The sequence below is a fragment of the Leptosomus discolor genome, chromosome 2, assembly GCF_034619465.1.
Source record: "Leptosomus discolor isolate bLepDis1 chromosome 2, bLepDis1.hap2, whole genome shotgun sequence".
NCBI classification, from domain to species: domain Eukaryota; kingdom Metazoa; phylum Chordata; class Aves; order Leptosomiformes; family Leptosomidae; genus Leptosomus; species Leptosomus discolor.
Window position 1 is genome coordinate 16,092,857 of NC_141392.1, and position 18,852 is coordinate 16,111,708.

At 40.7% G+C, this 18,852-nt stretch overlaps 1 protein-coding gene across 1 annotated transcript in view; it reads right to left on the reverse strand.

Annotated features, from left to right (window-relative positions):
* Positions 1–209: 209 nt before the first annotated feature.
* Positions 210–18,852, reverse strand: part of SUSD4 (sushi domain containing 4) — a 96,899-nt gene continuing 78,256 nt past the window's right edge. Inside the window, exons 5-8 of the mRNA XM_086460364.1 lie at positions 4,132–4,323; positions 3,524–3,668; positions 1,462–1,844; positions 210–238 (exon numbers count right to left, since the gene is read on the reverse strand). Coding sequence (XP_086316490.1) covers positions 210–238; positions 1,462–1,844; positions 3,524–3,668; positions 4,132–4,323 — 749 coding nt within the window. The remainder of the gene's footprint in view (positions 239–1,461; positions 1,845–3,523; positions 3,669–4,131; positions 4,324–18,852) is intronic.

Genomic DNA, 18,852 nt, shown 5'->3' on the forward strand with positions numbered 1-18,852 from the left:
CATTCATAAAACTGCTGCTGCTCCAAATGCTGATGCTGTTATCCCTGCTGTGAATTAAGATGTACACCCAATCTGGTGACGTCTTTGCATGGAAGATTGATAAGTAGGAAAATACCCTCCCCAAATCAACAGATAGTCTTTTCTATCTCAAAATCTTCATGATTCTTGTCACCCAACAGGGTAACACGACGAAGTCGCGTCTGTGCAGGCTAAGGGTCTTCTTCCATCAAAGGAATCTCTAGGGGAAAAAAAGAAATAGCATTGATTGCTGATTGTAACTTCCCTTTATACTTTTGCAGAGTATCAGTTTTAGCAATTCTACAAAAATAGAAACGGACATTGCGAAAATCTGAAAAAGACATGGTATTGCCAATTTTAGACCCACTCATTCTCTAACACCTATATGAAAAGCAACATACTAAAACCACCCAGATTTTCTAAAACAAGTTAGGCCCACAAAAACCCAAATGCAAACATCCATTTTACTACATTAATCACTGAAACAGCATTCAGAGTATGTTACTGGCTTTTTTACGGGCTTTTACTGGCATGTCATAATTTCTCCCTCCTCCTTCTAGCTGTCCCCTTCCCTAGTTAGGCCCAACCCTATGAAAGAGGAAGACTTCCTCCACCCAGACCTTCACCCACATTGAATTTAGGACACAGAGGTACATCTTTTTGCCTAGTCACTCTCGGTGACTGCGGAAAGCAGGATCGGAGCCACTCCTTCCAAATGTCTCCAAGGAAAGCTATCTAGTTTCCTTAAGATGCTGAGCAGCACTCCATACAGCTTCATTAGAACTCAATGAAATTATATCAATGCATAAACGTGTTCAATTTAAATGCAGACAGTAATATATGGCAATCATCTCCCTTCTCATACATGGTCCTGTGGGTATGCTCCCCGTATGCTATGACTCCCGTGTCCATGGCTTAATGCGTACATGCCTCAGGCTGAACAGTTTGCTGTATGCACAGACATGATGAGTTTGTTAATAAAGGCTGCTAATTTTGTCTGAGCCTGAAAACATGATTTGCTTTCCATTTTAAGGAGAAAATCTTGTTCTTTGCTGTGAAAACCATGGCATGTGAGGGAGTCGTGAGTGTAGGAGTCGAGGAGCAGATGAACAGACCAACACAGGCAAGATGATGGCTGCCTTTGCTGCTGTTCACAGGTGCTTGCTGTCATCCCTGTTGATGAGAGTGCTGTTACATGGTCTGAATAGGAACCTTCTGGCCTGGAATTCAAATCCCTTGTACCACAGCTAGCAAGGACATACTGCAGACATGAAGCTCTATGACCATGGAGTAGTATGGTTTGAAAAAATGTCCAAATTAAGATGTGGACAAAAACAGGGACAAAGTATGACCAAGTCATCTGGGTTTATTCCTGCTCTGACAGTAGGCACAAATGATGGCTCCTGTTTATGGACTCACCTATTGCATCTATGCAAGACTCACCATCTGCAATATCGATCCGTGGACTCATGGATGCGGCGTCCCCGGCAGCGCTGTGGGATACATCAGTTCGATCTGAACCAGGAAGCGCTGCCGCTTGGCATGCCGGGGACGGATGCAAACTTTGGAGCAGTTCAGAGGAGCCCGACCTACTGTCACAGGTCTCAAATTCGCTAGGCAGAGTGTCTGTAATCCCGGGGCCGGGGTAAGCGGGAGGATTCTGATCTTCTGTCTGCAAAATATGCCCCTGGTCTGTGGTAGCTGAGTATCCGGGTGCCAGAGCATTCAAGCCACTGCTTACAGCTTCATCGTAGGAAGGCAGCATGACGGGAATGCCATCCACCACCACAAAGTCGGGGTCACCCATGGAGCCCTCCTGGTTGCCTCTATGTCAAACACAGACGAGTTATCACAGAGAGCAGGAGCATGTCAGAAGCACCTCGGAGCAACCGCTGAACTTAAGTAAACACAGAACTTTCTAGTCATGCAAAATGAAGCTACAGGGTCATTAACATTCACAGAAATGTTTGCTTCACAGGTTTGCAAAACTCTGTTCAGGTTGACAGTCAGGTGGAATCTGTTGCAGATGTTTCAGAAAAATGAAACCAGTAATATGAAGAACAATTTTGAGAAGGGAAAGAAAACAGGTGTTTGGAAGAGATAAGGAGCATCATTTGCTGTGCACAGTAGGTATCATGGATATAAGATCACAGATATAGTTCACCAGTCAAAAGTGCTGGAACCCCTGGAAAGATGTGTGCTAGAGCACAAAAGTGTTTACAGCCCACTGAGATGACTACTACTGCATGACAGGGCTTTGGTGGCCAGATTTGTGGCCTCCTTCAGGTCTTACTTTCAAAGGATGAAGGCTTCCAGTACTAAGCTGGTTTATTTTTTACGCAAAACATTTCTATTAATTAGGAAGGTCTGTTAAACCCTAAATCTGTACTAATCTGTTTAGAAGCCAATCAAATCACAGTATAGTCTTAGCAGAAGGGAATTGGTCCCAGGTACCTTTAGGAAATTAAAATATCTGAAAAGGAGAGGACAGAAAGCCATTTCAATAAGCTAGACAAGTACAGGCTGTAGTGCAACCCATTACCCCAGAGATCTTCCTAGTTGCATATGTATATGTATATGTATATGTATATGTATATGTATATGTATATGTATATGTATATGTACATGTATACATACATGTATACTACTCTCCATAAACTGTATATAGGCACATATATACATGTATATAAATTTACACATTACTTATAAAATCTGTATACTTTCATGTACACGTATTTATTTAACATTAAGATCAAAAAGTCCTTTTTGCTGCATTGGCATAGGGACATATTTACTGACATACAGCTTTTTCACCTCTCCTTTCTGCAGGTGGTAGAATAATGACATGAGAAAAAGTAAGTGCAGGAGAGGAGAATTCACACGGTCAAGGTCCACAGCAAACTGAGTAGATTAAAAACTAGTAAGAAGTCTAAACCCCAATACAGCTTTGCCTAAAACTCAGCATGCCTGCCTTTGTTTTTCCAGTTGTAAGGTGACAATAATAATACCCATCTACCTGTCTCATGAGGATCGCTGTGAGAATCAATGAGAAATGCTCATAGCTGCACGGTATTTTATGGAAATAAAGGAAGATATAGGAGATGTTTATGAATTGTGATGATAATAATAATCATGAAGCGAAAGCAAACTTTTACTATAAATTTGTCCATAGAGAAAAAAGAAATTATTTCTTTACATTACTAAGTCTACAGTAGTTAAAAAATTAATTCCCCTAGCACCTGAAAATGAGTATTTAAAAATATTGTCAGCTATTTTTACACGCAGAAGCAGCAATTCTCAGTAGCAGAGCAGTAATTACTCCCAAAGCAAATATGGCAAACTTTGCCTATTATCATCGTTGCAGAAAGGACTACTGCAGGTTTTTGGGGGTGCCCTTCCACACCTCAGAGCAGCAGCAGAAGGTCTCTGCAAGGACTGCTGAATGTGAAAACTGAATCAAAGCCCTCAATCTTCAAAAAAAATCCCAAAACAAAACAATACAAACCTTGGAAGGAAATGTGTCTTAAATTTGGTCTGGAACATCCTGGCTAAAATAACCAGTAGCAGTACTAATAAAACGCTGGTAGCAGTGAACGCCACTATTTTCCATGTTGTCAGGAGGGTCTCCTGTGTATTTGGCCAGGTTTGTTCTGTAACAAAAGGGCAACACAAAAGTTGTACTTGATTATTACTATTGTTATTTTGTATTAATACGTCAATACTTGGAAGTGTCAGTTAGGACAAGACATCTTTTATACTTATGTTGTAACAACACATGTGAGCCCAATGCCATCTACCAAATGCAACCTTAACATTAAGCTGCCAGAGGGGCTGGACCTTGCTTTTCCCCCTTGACTTTTTTTATATATGCAATCATGGCCTTAGCTGACATACACAGAAAAATATCCAGAAGATATTAAAAAATTTGAAGAGCTAACGATCGAAGTGGTTTAGGATCTTGGAAAGGTACTTATATTTAATAGCATCTTAAAATTAATGTTAATCACTTAACCATGAAACAGATGAAGTTCACTAGGCATTGCAGACCAACAAATTTGCTCTAAAAAGAGGCATTGTAAGAGGACAGGGGTAATGCCATTGCTGCTCCCTTACCTGTTTTGACACAGTATACTTGGTAGGAGGGGAACCACTCTCCATACTGGCAGGTGATGTACTTGTAGTCATTGGTGAGGGTGTAACCAGGATCACAGTAAAACTCCACAACCGTCCCATGGTTGTAACGCTCACAAGGCCGTGGGTGGCAGATGTAGTCTCCATGACTCACCATTGGAGGTAGTGGACAAACTTGGGCAAATAAAGAGAAAAGGAGAAAGGCATTAATGCCAGCAACCCACTGCTGGGTAGCTTCAGCGTGTCAAAATGCACAGGGCACCCTTCAGGGTCCCTGTCAGGCTCCCTGCAGTTCTGGTTTGTCTCAGCGGTACCAGACCACTGCTGCTCGGGGGCCAGGCACCCATCCACACCAGGGGATGGACCCACACACCTCCTGCGTGGCAACACTTGCTGGGGGGTCGCTTTCGTCTCTCAACACCACCAGCGAGTTCTGCTGTGACCTGCTTCCTTAAAGGCCTGAGAGATGGGATCTGGGAAGCTTCCCATCCTCTGGGGGAAGGGGAGGGCAAGAGGAAGACAAAGGGGACACATATGCCCTATAAGATGGCCATATGGGGATGGAGGGGGACAGTCAAAAGGAGGAGAACACCTCTTCTTATGAAGCATTCCAAATTCAGCTGTAACATCTTATTTTTTGTTTTGTTAACAAAATTAAATGGTTATATGCACTAATTAAATTCCTAAATATTCACTTTTAAAAATAAATTTGCCATCAGCTGTGCTGCAAGAGGTGCACAGCACGCAATGGTGCTTAAGCGCTTGCACTACTGCATTATCATTAAGGTGAGCTTAAACTCCACCGGTGTGGAGTTTATTTATTTGTGACTTGTTATCTCTGAGCAGCCTGACCGATCTCAGTGAGACCACTGGTGGAGTGAGGTCTTAAATATAACAGAGGCTGAGCCTGTGTGAATTAAGTACAGTGGTTTACATAAGGTTAGGTAAGTAAGAGAGAATTGCAATATAAACACGTGGAACTTCTGTTGTAGGCCCTGAAACGAAAAGAAATGTCCTCACACATGGCTGGGCAGATGAACTCAATAGAAAACAGAGGGAGCACTCTTCAAAAAACAGCAGTGGGGAAAGCAGCTCGCAAGCAGTATTTTTATAACAGAGGAAACTTTTCCACTGAGTAAGTGTTAGTTGATTACTATTTTCTTAAGTGCTTTAACACAGAGGAAAAAAAAAACAACCCTACAAAGCGTAATGAAGTCTCAAATGGCTATGTACTGACCCAAAAAAGGCTTAAATTACTGGATGGTTTGTTTTATGTCCCTTCAGAGGCAGTAACTAACTGGCTCAGTGCCCCATCTACAGGCTGTTCCCTTCACTTTGTGCCTCCCTTATGCAGGCAAGACCTACTGCATTGATTTAAATAATGAAAATGCCATCTCTTGGAAGAAGAATCTTCCCAGAAATTAAAATTCAGCTGCTTCTCTCTGTGAATCTTGTTACATGAATAATGCATTTCATAAAAAAAATACACAAGATATTAAATGAATCTTCAAGAGAGGCTGATTACAATGTGCAGCAATGTCTATTCCTCATCCCCTGGAGACATGATTTTGTTTGCATTTTCACTGGCCAGGCTTAATAATAACTAGAAATCAGAGCAAGTGATTCAAATAAGAATTCACAATGGTCAATACTCTGCATACTTCCCAAAGTCTCTGGGCCCACAAGAAAGAGGAATGCTTTACTGGGAAGTCAACTCCAGACTGAAATCAATTTTCTTAAGACTAGGTCAAAGGTGTCAGACTGAAATAGTAGGAAAGCACCTTTTGTCCATATCAGGGATCATTCTTCTATTAAAAAGAAAACAATCAGTGAAAGCAACTATTCTGGCCTGCCAGAAGGAAACTGGGTATATTTTTATTATCTACACTTAAGAGCATGAGAACAAAGGAAGACAGCAATTTAAGCTTCTTTGCAACTGAGTTTTGCCAAGCTACGGCAGGCTGCAAGAGATATGTAGATGCCCAGTACCTTTCTAGCAATGAGCAAGTAGGGCACACCTTATCACAAAGAGCAATGCTCAGACAAACAAATTTTCCTCTCCAGCAATGTACCTGCTGCCTCTTCCCTAACCTCTTAATGTCATTAAGAGCCAAAGCAGCCTGCTGAATACAAAAAGCCTCAAAGTTGGTGTTGCAGCAATGTGGATCAGCTCAGGAATGACATATTTCCAGGCAAATTAGAAACAATACACTGTGGGGACAACCCAGATATGGAGCTGTCAGTCTGTTAACAAATGGAGATGTATTTTATAACACCTGAAAACAAGCGCATCACTGTGTAGGATATGTCCTCAGTGCTAAAAAAGAGTGCCACCCCTTCTACTAACACCTTCCATATTTCAAGGCAAATGCTCATGTATTGGTGCTGCCTGGAAACTTCTGCAAACATTTCTTTAATGCACTGCTGAGCGTTAGTCAGGAATTAAGAGTCAAGTTTTAAGCAGTTGTACCTGCCAACAGTGCTTGCATTGAATACTCTTACAACCAGCAGATGCAATGGAGTGGGTTTGAAAATCGAGGTGTTTAGCTCAATTGAAAGAGTGTTTCATTCTTATGTCAGTTGGACTGTTAGAGTCAGGGGCTCTCACTCACTTGGGGTATCCCTCACCACCTTCTGTGTAGTTTATGTTCATCCAGTTTCAGGATCGCCCAGCATTTGCATGGGCAAACTGACCTCCACGTACAATCAGTAACACTCTTTGTCCAAACCAAGTCAAATGAGATACATCACAAATAACCAAAAATTAACCTCCTTTGAACTCTGGGCAGTTAGTCGTACACGCAGTCCCTTTCTCAACTCACTCCATTCCCACAGTCATCTTGGCCCAAGATTCTTTAAAGCCAGTGGAAAGACAGCCATGAAGTGGCCTTAGTTTTGATCATAGAAAAGCAAGAAAAGCAGAAAGTCTGGAGGGCTGATGAACACTCTTGGCTCCCAAAGACAGAAGATTTTTAGCGCAGAGCTAGTCATCTTGTAGGGTCAGATCCCTAATTTATGCTGGATACCAGTGTATGACATTGGTTACACAGATTAAAGGAATGTACCAGATCAAATATGGAGGAAAACTCAGGTGGCAAACCTAAGCCCATTGAAGTTTTCTAGGGAAGTTAAAATTCTAGCATTCCCAGTGATCGACCTTAACTGTATTTGGAAATTACAGGCCATGGACTTCAGGCAAATGAATCAAACTCACAGAATGAAAATAGCCACAAACTGATTAAAATAAAAGTGTGTCTGACAAGTACGTTTTCACTGTCAAAGCCAACAGCAGTATGAACAATAAATAATCATAGAAATAAGTGAATTCTACTTCATGAAGTTCTCACAGCTTAAAAAAGCCCTAGATGCTGTCCTCAGATATGATGCTGAATCTTTACTACTAAGAGCTTTCAGCATCTTCACTTTATAAGGCTTTTGAGACTTTAATGCACTAATCGCAACACCCAGCATGGGAAATGCAGTAGTATCTTCTGACGACCAACATTAAAAGACCACATGTGTGTATCCTTAACTTTGGAGCTTGTCAGAGAGATGGAGATAATTCAGGCAATGTCTGCTGGTGGTTCTGCAGCACATGATCCTGAGTCCACATCTGTCTTTGTAGAGCAATTTGCCACAGACCGTAAGGGGACTTACAAGAACTTTACAGCTGAGCATTCTCAGCTGAAAAGCTGAATCGTTCATCAAAAAGAAAGAGCAAGTGTGTTTATATGGCAAACAAATCCCTTCTGGGATGCTCAAGATGCCTGTTACTCAAAGAACTTGAAGGGAGGAATTCCTGATTTGATTTGATGGACTTCCCCACTGCTGGAGCTGAGGGCTCTCCTCTGAGATCAGCTATGGGCTTTCTGCTCTGACTGATTTTAATGACAGATTAGCACTCTCAGGAAGAGCTTAAAACCTGGGGAGTTGAGCCTTGTGTTACAAACACTGTCACATACTGACTTGGAGCAGAGGCAAAGGCAGGTCTGCCCCATGGCGTGCCCCCTCCATCGCAGCCTCCACAGTGCAACAGATGCATCTCTTGGACCAGGGTCACAGCAAGGGTGACACGGGCTGTGGGTGCTTACTGCCCAGACACTGGAGGAATAAATGGGGTTCACCCAAGAACTTTTCCTACCCATTAGGGTCAAAAAGTTTTTTAAACTCCGTCCAGAGGATGCTGCAGTAATTCTGCACTGTTGACACTGGAACTGTAGGAAGGAGGGAAGATTTTTTGGCATTAGCATATTCTTAGTTAACATTGATGCCACAGAATAAAGATGTCACATCGCTTTTTAAAAGCCACTGGTAGACAGGTAACAGAGGAGTTACATATATTTACAGTGCTCAAAACCTTCTTTTTAGCCAATCAGTTCAATGGCTAGTCAGTTTAGTCTTTGGTCAAAGTAGGCGGGAGGTAAATTATTCAGGTTTTGTCCAGCTTTTGTACGTGAGCCAAAAAATAAAAGCAAAAATGTCTTGAAATACAGGGCACTTACTTATAATAAAGGGGTAGGAAAAAGCAAGAAAGTTATTTTCCATCTTTGATTTTTTGCATAGTATGCTGTTTTCTCTAGCTACTAGTCTGCCTTTCATGTAGGACATTAGTTGCTCAGTTAGCTGGGTTAGCAGAAATCCGCAGTGTAAGGCCAACAATTTTCTGTTTGATACAGGGATGGACAGGGTTAGTGACATTAGCACCTATTAAAAAATAACACTTCTTCCAAACACACCGTGAATGCCTGCTTATTATGCAAAGAGTGAGAAAAGATTAAGATGAAACTTCATGATGTGAAAGACATAGACAAAAACCTGCCAGTTCTAATGTGCGAGGAAAACACTGGTGTATCTCACTAGATAGTAATCAGAGAGGTGGACATGCTGTCTGGTTTGTGCACAAACTGGAAGAGAACAAGAGCTTCTCGTGACCCTCACTTGTCGTTCTTATACATATCAGGACACTAATTAACACCAGAAATCTGGACACCTGTCATCTGGCTACTGCATTCCAACCAATGTTAAATCTGAGCCATGATTTATTCCATGAGACCACAGCAGTATACACCCCAGCCAGTCTAGCTCTTCTTGTAACTATGCAACCATAGTTATGTTAATAGCTATGAGTTTGTAAAAAAACAACAAACAAAAAGAAAATAAACCAGTGGTGTTCAAAAAAAAGTAGCTGTTAGTTGTGGATTTTTAAACTCTAAAGACATTATACTGTTTAGAGGATTTACTGATTTATTTGTTAGCACAAAAGATCACAGGACAGAAACCGGTAGACAAAAATTTTTATTTCTAGTGCAGTATCAAATAGGGAAGCGTACGGGGGAAGCGGGAGTGCATGGCCAACAGGAAGAAGATGAGGCAAAGGAAATTACTTCTGCACTTTAAATATTAAAAAAAAAATAATTTTCTATTCTATACTTAGGTTTCAATTTATAGTAATGTAAAATAACAAAAGTATTTTAATTCTGAAATTGCAAAACAAAAATTCCCATTAAATTGTCCAGTATTGTAAATAGGATGGAAGAAAAACTGTTGGACTCAACTCATATCCAGCTGAGCTTGAAGAAGAACGCAAGTTTGTAAAAGCAAGGAAATTGCAAACCCAGTTGCTTTAAAATAAGCCCTATCAAAACATCTCAGTCTAGAACAGCTGCTGAACAAGAATTTATTTCTAATGACACTCATTGGAACTGTAAGCAAAACAGGGAGCATTACCAGAGTAGCTTTTCATTTATTGTGAACATCAACTTAACAATATCCTAATGATACATTCCTATAACAAATGGTGCCTGCACTGTGAAGGGTGACTTAGTGCATTTTATAGCTTGTTATAGGAACAAGTGAGAAAAACTTTGAGGCCATTGAATTTGTGTTTTGAAAGTGAAGGCATCCTTTGAGGAACTTTTCTGATCATTCATTCCCACATCAGAACAACAGCACCAATAGTAATATCAGAACAGAAAGTTTAGTGGAAACAACTAAGTGAGCACTAATATATAAAGTAACTCCTATTAAGCCTGACAGTAGAATGACTTAAAATAATGAAGGTAAGAGATGCTTATTTTGAACTCTGAAGTTGCCAGCAAATTTATTTCTTGAAAGCCTAGAGCAAGAATTACTAAAAATATTGTATTCTTAGCCAATAATTTCCAAATTCTTTTCAAACTTAACCTTTCTTAGTTACTTAACCTTCACAATGCCACTTACATGTTTTCTTCTGAAAATACATCTAACAATTAAGCAACTCCTTCTTGACCATTCAGCAAGTCAATGTTCAAGCAGCTAGGAACATACCCCAGGTCTCATGGCTCCAAGCTGCTTGCTCTACGCCTAGACATTCTGTACCAGCTACAACAGCAAGGTAAGCCTTTCAATGTGCTCACAGTGAGAAGCACTTTTCACCTTCTATGAAGTGTGGAATGAATCTAATAAATAAGTTTTTAGCTAGCTTTCACAAACATCATTTTCCTGAAAATTGCTATTACTGACACCAGCTGTATGAGCCGAAATGAAACAGTATAAAACTAGTTTCAAACCTATTTTAATAATAGTTTAACATTAACTGATTCCTAAACAGAAACAGAAGGTCATTTACAATCACTTATTATACACAGAGCTTCCTTGTTACTGGAGTTACAAATTACGAAGCCCGTTTTGCAGTTCTAGTCAGCTAAGCATCACACCAAATTCACACTCATCCTCAACAATCCTGCTGTTCCCAGCACAGCAACCTGTGAAACATCGATCTTAATGCCAAAATCTTTAGTTTCAAATGCATTTCACAACAGATGTGCGATGACACACACTCAAAGCAATCTTTCTCATATAAATGATAGGTTTAAAAGTGCAATTTTAATTTAAACTACAAAAAATTGATGATGTGTTTGCAGTAATAGAGAACTAGGAGTTCTTTTAGCAAGAGGCCCATAATTATCTTTAAGGAAATATTTATACATATTATTCACATGGGTGTGCTTGGAGCACTGTGGTCTTGATTACACAGATCATTTTAGCTTTCTTCATCACTTGCTTCTAGTTTTGTTTCTTTCTTTTCTCACAAGTGGTTGACTTTATGATCAGTAATGTTCTTTTTAGGACTTTGACAAGCAGATGCTGGGGACTGCATAGGCACCTAACATGTAGGAATCAGAGAGCTTCAAAATAAGTCAAGGCTCAGGTATTTGACAGGCATCACAGGATGACTTATCCCAGACCTGGAAAAGGTCAAAGTGCTTAGAAGTAGAATGGAGGTGGAGGAGGGAGAGAGCACTGTTGGGAAGTTGGCCAAGAAAACCAGACAGATAAAAGCACCTGACAGGGATGTCTGAAGAAGCCAGTGCTCACTGTGAGCTGGACATATCAGTGTTTTTGTTATTTTAATCCCGCTTTCTTTAGTAGCTTTTCCCTCTTCGTTTATAAGCAAGAATCCCTTGAGCCTGTGTGGTGTCACCTACACCAGTCATCAGGGATTGACGGAGAGAAGGAATGCTGGAATAGACAAGCTATATCCCAGGGCTTAGGTGAAGGCTGAGGAAATCGAGCTATACTACCTGGGAGAAGGAAAAGCACAGGGTCTCATTCCCAGTGGAGTACTACTAGGGGAAAAAAAAAAGAGAGAGGAAAACCAGCAGGTGATCTTAGCACTGTAACACCACAAGACAGCTTACAAGACTAGGAAGGTGTGGAAGAATATTGGTTTCTGTTATTCATGTGTAGTCATCAAGTGCCTGCCTACACTGATCGGTGAAACTGCCACCCTTTAAATACTGGTTTTTATCTCTGGAAGTGAACAAACCTATACAGTGAGTGGAGTTCCTAACATATAGTCTGTAGCTACAGACTGGAGCTTCCCTCCATTTGTGGAAGATGTTCTGTGATTGTACTGTGTGGTCAAATTTAACGAATGTGTCCATAAAGCACAGAGATATTTGATTTCAAGGCAGACAATGTAGTGTACTTTTCCTTTCCAAGAAGCCCTGCCAGATACAGTTAAAGATTAATATTATAAAACAGCCCTCAGGGAGAAATTTTGCCTGTTTTACCCCACCTAATCCTCAGCATATTTAAAGCACCCTGGATAAAACACTACATGCATCTGGCAGCTAATGTGGAACTTCAGGGCAGAAATTATGGCTCCATAAAAAAGCTGGGATGTCTGGCTGATTCTGGAAATGCTAAGGAGTTCCTGAAAGGTTCACAGGTGATAAAGCAGGTGTAAAACAATGATTTACTGTGACAGTGCTGTGTATCAAGCAGAAACAGAAGACATAAAAGAAACAGATTACAAGTTGTTTTTCTGTTGCTTTCTTGAAAAACTATGAACAGTGGAGAAGGCATCTATTTCAATCATCACAGCTAAGATCAAAGAACACTTCTGCAATGCAAAAAAGGAGCAGTCACTTAGAAATATAACGGTATTTATCTTCTTCAAACAATGTCTTCAACTTGGAGACCATTCTCTAAACCCCCCATCCCTCATAACAAGAGCTGTAAAAATCCCACGTTTGTGTTTGGGATGCACCCGCAGGTGCTGAGGGAGCTGGCAGAAGTCATTGCTAGATCACTCTCCATCATCTTTGGTAAGTCGTGGGGAACAGATGAGGTGCCTGAGGAGTGGAGGAAAGCAAATGTCACTCCAGTCTTCACAAAGGGCCAGAAGGAGGACCCAGGTAACTACAGACCGGTACTGGTCAGCCTCACCTCCATCCCTGGAAAAGTGATGGAACAACTTATCCTCGGAGCTGTCTCTAGGCATATCAAGGACAAAAGGGACATTAGGAGCAGTCAACATGGCTTCACCAAGGGGAAGTCATGTTTGACCAACCTCGTAGCCTTTTATGAAGACATAACCAGGTGGATAGATGATGGTAGTGCAGTGGATGCGGTTTATCTTGATTTCAGTAAAGCATTTGACACCGTCTCCCACAGCATCCTTGCAGCTGAACTGAGGAAGTGTGGTCTAGATGATCGTGTAGTGAGATGGATTGTGAATTGGTTGAATGAAAGAAGTAAGAGAGTTGTGGTCAATAGGACAGAGTCTAGTTGGAGGCCTGTATCTAGTGGAGTCCCTCAAGGGTCAGTACTGGGACCAGTACTATTCAATATATTCATCAATGACCTGGATGAGGGAGCAGCGTGCACTGTCAGCCAGTTTGCTGATGACACAAAACTGGGAGGAGTGGCTGACACACCAGAAGGCTGTGCTGCCGTTCAGAGAGACCTGGACAGGCTGGAGAGCTGGGTGGGGAGAAATTTAATAAAATACAACAAGGGCACCTGGGAAAGAACAACCCCATGCACGAGTATAGGTTGGAGACTGAGCTGTTAGAGAGTAGCATAGGGGAAAGGGACGTGGGGGTCCTGGTGGACAGCAGGATGACCATGAGCCAGCAATGTGCCCTCGTGGCCAAGAAGGCCAATGGCATCCCAGGGTGGATTAGAAGGGGTGTGGTCAGTAGGTCAAAAGTGGTTCTCCTACCCCTCTACTCTGCCCTGGTGAGACGACGTCTGGAATATTGTGTCCAGTTCTGGGCCCCTCAGTTCAAGAAGGACAGGGAAGTGCTTGAAAGAGTCCAGTACAGAGCCACAAAGATGATTAAGGGGGTGGAACACTTCCCTTATGAAGAAAGGCTGAGGGAGCTGGGTCTCTTTAGCTTGGAGGAGACTGAGGGGTGACCTCAGTAATGTTTATAAAAATGTAAAGTAAAGGGCGAACGTCAGGAGGATGGAGCCGGGCTCTTCTTGGTGATGGCCAAGGATAGGACAAGGGGCAATGGGTGCAAGCTGGAGCACAGGAGATTCCACATTAACATAAGGAAAAAAATTTTCACTGTGAGGGTGACAGAGCACAGGAACAGGCTGCCCAGAGAGGCTGTGGAGTCTCCTTCCCTGGAGACACTCAAAACCTGCCTGGACGCATTCCTGTGTGATCTACTCTAGGTGGTCCTGCTCTGGCAGGTGGGTTGGACTAGATGATCTTTTGAGGTCCCTTCCAACCCCTAACGTTCTGTGACTCTGTGTTACATTCTGTCTCGAAATGTGGTCCAGTTTTCTTTCTGTTTCGCTTTGCAATACACCTGCTGGAGTTAAGAGCTTGGATGATTATTAAGCAGTATGTCCACAGAAGAACATGATTTGTCTGCCTAGTATTTCATGTCACTGTGCTCTTTCTGAATTAAATTCTTTTCCACAGCTCTTCAGCTGTGGGTAAAGGTGTACAGATGAATTTCAGCATTCTCCAACAGCACAAAAATCCAAGTCACTATGGGCAGCTCCTTAAAGTGTTCAACTTCCACATTTACACAGGGTGATCAGAGGCATATCATTTCTGCACTCCTGGGTGATGAACAAATTAACTGTCTACAGTGCAGAAACATGTAGAATTATTGAATGACTTTTTTTAAAGAAAACTATCCTTCTAAACTTCATCACACTTGCCTTCTACGACTTTATCACCCCCAGGGTGAAACACTATCAGCCTATTTCATCCTTTGGCCATCAGGCTAAAGGTGTCAGCGATGTAAAGGTGTTGCCTAAGTAAAGGTGCTTACCTATATTGTTGTCTGCTGCTGTTTGAGCTTTTACTGCTGGCTGTCATTCCTGAGTCTCAAGAAGAATTGTTGTAGGCAGTGACTATATTCTGAAATGCCATTCTAGTCAGAGCTATTAAAAACAAGGCTATCAGTGCATCTTATGTTAACATTAACTCAGTTAATTTGGATGACCTTTTTGGCAGTTGAGCGATATTTAATTTAGTGTCCCTCCTGTCTGCAAGCTGAGTAGGTGTAAACATAGAACAGAATCCTGGCATCTACCTCTCTTAATTTCTTAATACCACAGGGTTTCACAACTTGCTTGTACTGCTGCCCTCTGCTCCCTCTAAAGGTTTTTTATCTGTGGGAGATCTGCTGCATCAACATTATCTTCCCTGAGGATACGCATCAGTCTGTCATGTTGGCATTTATCTAAAGCCTTCTCAATGTCAACAAAGAAACACAGAGAGAAATCCATTCATACCAATGTACAATATCTCAGGCTTAGGATTGCTTACTTTATTCAGACTCCTGAACATAAAGTGATTACAGGCTGACTTGTATCTTTTTTTCTCAGTGTATTGCTGTACGTTCCATCAAGAACTTAAAATATTTTAAGGGCATAGTTTATCAAATGTATAGCTTGGTGTCAATCACTGCACATGGCATTAGCGGCTGTTATATAAGAATGAAGATTTTTGAAGCTTTCCTTCAAAGTATCCTGTGTGCAATTGGTTAGAAAGTTTAAGCTACTTTGTTTTGAAATAAGTGTCTATGGCATTTCACGTGTAACATCACCCTCCTCCAGTGCTCTTTCATGCTCTTTACTTTCTTGGTTCTATGTCAGAATTATCAGACCGCCTCTATGAGTCTCTGTCCTCAGGTTTCTAAGAATAATTTTAAAGCTCTGTCCTGTATTCTTGCCCGTCTTTCCAGAATATTTTTTTATTTGTAGCATATTTTCCTATGACTAATCCCCTTTTATTCTTCAGAAAATTCCTGGGGCTCCAGGTAGGGGTTTTTTGGGTTCCCTTCCTCTGGCTTTGTTGTGCAATTTTTAAAATTCCTTCCTTCTCCTATTTTTCTTCCACAGTTTCTGTAATTTTCAGGATCCTTTCTGTAATTGGTGGTTGCTTAGCATTCTGTCTTTTCACCTTCCCTCACAATGAGGTGTTTTTATATGCCACAGTTTGGAAATGCTTTCAGTTTGTTTCTATGTTTTTCCTCTCTTCTACGTATTGAATCTCTCCTTTGAAGTCTATTCCTCATGTATGTTTCATCTTCATTTTGAATCTACCTACAAAAATTTGAAATATTTTCTATTTCACATTCTTTCAAGCTTAACCTCAGCTAGAGAATCTGTTGATCCTAGCATGTAGAGTGAAGGTTTGATATTGCAATAATTCTGATTACCTGTAGGACCGGCTTTTCTGTTCAACAAAGACAATGCTGAAACCAGACATTCCAGATAACAGGATTATGTCTGTTGGCAAATTCAATCAACCTGTTTTCCTTTTACTCTTAAATAGAAATTACACTATCTACACAACTGCTTTATATTCTAGTATTAATACTAGAATAAAATTCTTCCAGCCTTTCCTCTCTTTGCCTGCTTTCACCTCAGTACTCTATAAGAACAATTCCTTACACCTTCTTGGAAGTCTTCCAAATGGCAAGAAAGATTAAAATACAGAGTCCAGATGGCAAGATGTGTAATCATATGCAGATCACATTCCCAAAGTCCTAATGGACAGGCTTGCTTTTTTTTTTTTTTAAATTTCTCCAAATCCTGTGTAATGTCTTTATTCACCTTAAAGTACCATATCATAAACATTTCCTGGTTCCATACATTTAATTTCACAGAGTTCCATACTGGTATGTTTTCAAGTGTTTGGTCTCCTCCAGTGTTTCTGGAAGCCATCTGATTTTACAATTAATGTTTATACCCAATGTGGTAATCTTCAATTTAAGGGGTTTTCCACCCATCTTCTGCATATCTGATTTTACAGAAAGCAATCACTAATCTATATCAATTTCTACAGATGGATGATGAACCCCAATTGGTAATCTAAAAATCATATAAATAAAAGTAACACTTTCACACTTTCCTTAGATTTTCATATATCCTTGGAAGTGTCTAGCGAGTTTCATTGCAAAGGAAAGTTTAAAAAACTTCTGCATAATTACGGAATTCCACTAGAAAAACGGATAATAAGAGAGTTAAAGATGTAAATCGAGGACTTAAAGGAGAAGAAAACACAGTGTTAAGATGCTTCATCTTATCCTCTAAATGGCTGTAAAATTTTCTAGCACTGGCAAAACGGCACCATTTCCTCCATCGTCATTCTCAGATATAGCTGAACCATTTCAACTGAAGCTTCCCAAATGATTCAGCTTGAGGCAGACACTCAAAAATCAATCTGAATGTTTTAAAATTAGCAAAGGTACAAGCATTTAAGAAAAGCTTCTCATACCAGTAAATACTTGGCAATCTGAGCTAGAGGCATCCTTATTTGCCTGAGCTATAACAACTTCCCTGATCAGACTCAAACAGCTGCTTCTGGGAAGCCGCTGCATAACTCTGAAGTTTTGGCTGCACTTCAGTACCAGGTAACACAATTTTTATGCACTGCTGTGACTAAAGCCACAGCGATTTTAATTATCAGAAAAATCTTCTTCCCTATTAGCAAAAATTAGTCTCTTTCCAGAGTTGGTGGAAGCTCTGCACTTGGCAATATTGAGAATAAGACTGGACTGAACATCAGAAAACATGCCGTACGATGGGAGCTGAGCGGTCCCTGGTGTAACTACTTATTTAAATGGAGCTACAAACCCTTCATTCAGAATTTATTTGGCCTAACAAAGAGGGAAATATTCACGAGATTGACATATAGCATTTATGTGATTACACACACATTTAAGAAATTCCTTCTGTGTAAGCTTCAAGAAGAACATATACCAAAATGAGAAAGCTGTAAGCAGCATTTTTTATAGCAGAATAAAAGCTCTAAAATGCTTTAGTATAGCTTCCCAACAACCATTTGCTTTGAATCATCACCATATTAAAATACTGAGCAAGAAATGTCATTAGAATAAATTTTGAATTGATCATGGAAATAAATAAATGGAATTAATTTGTTATTGCCAGATTTCCTCTGTGAAAAATACTGCTTGGCGAGATTATACCTCACACATAAAAGGAATGCTGAAAAATGAGCTTGACATTGGTATGCAAGGTGCAGAATAAAAAACATGCCAGGAGGGAGTTTTGTCCACTAATTAAGAGTAGTGGTTTGTAATAAGATGCCTGGAGATTGGCACTCCTTGCATAAATCACTTGAGCAAACACTTTCAAACGAGGGCATCTCAAGTTGATTTACCCTATCTGGATTTAATTTTGTAGTTCGCTGCATACCAGCTGAAGCATCCCTACAACAGAGCTCACAAGGGGAGCTGTCAGGGGTGACCTTTTAGTGATGCTGCTCTCTCTTCTGCCCCAACAGAAGCAAGGACAACCCCAAAGCTGAGGAGAACCTGCTCTTCCATGCGTTATGCTCTAGACTTTGGTCTCCTGTGTTTCACTCAACATGTGCACAGATGGGACGCCAACATGAAATCACCATGGAAAGTTTTAACATTTAAAGAGTGCAATACAAAAATGATTAAAAGGGAGTCTGGATCTAAATCAAAACTCAGGAGACCTCCTAGATGGCCTTGACCCAGTGTCTGGCACACAATGATCCCCCCGTCACACATTCTTCATAGTTGACTGGGGATGATAACTTTTGACATGTTATTTAAAAGGTAGAACTGTCAGGGCAGAACTTCTTATCTCATCTTTCAGATGATGAAAAAAAAGAGCCTCTCCATGACTTTATAATACAAGCAATAAACAATGAACATATGAGTCTTCTCGGGTATTTTGGTAGGAGCTGGAATGCTCACCTAAGTTAAGTGAGGGTAAGACACAGCCTTTTCTGCTTCACACACTTGCGTTTCTGTATTTTAATGCTCTTATTTTCCTAACTGGGAATTGTAATTTTTACTGAAACAGTTATACTGTTTGGATTAAGCCTAACAGGGCCCTTCTGATTTTTTAATGTATTTTCATGCTATAAACAACAACAAACAAACCTTCCAAAAATGGCTTACAGAGAGC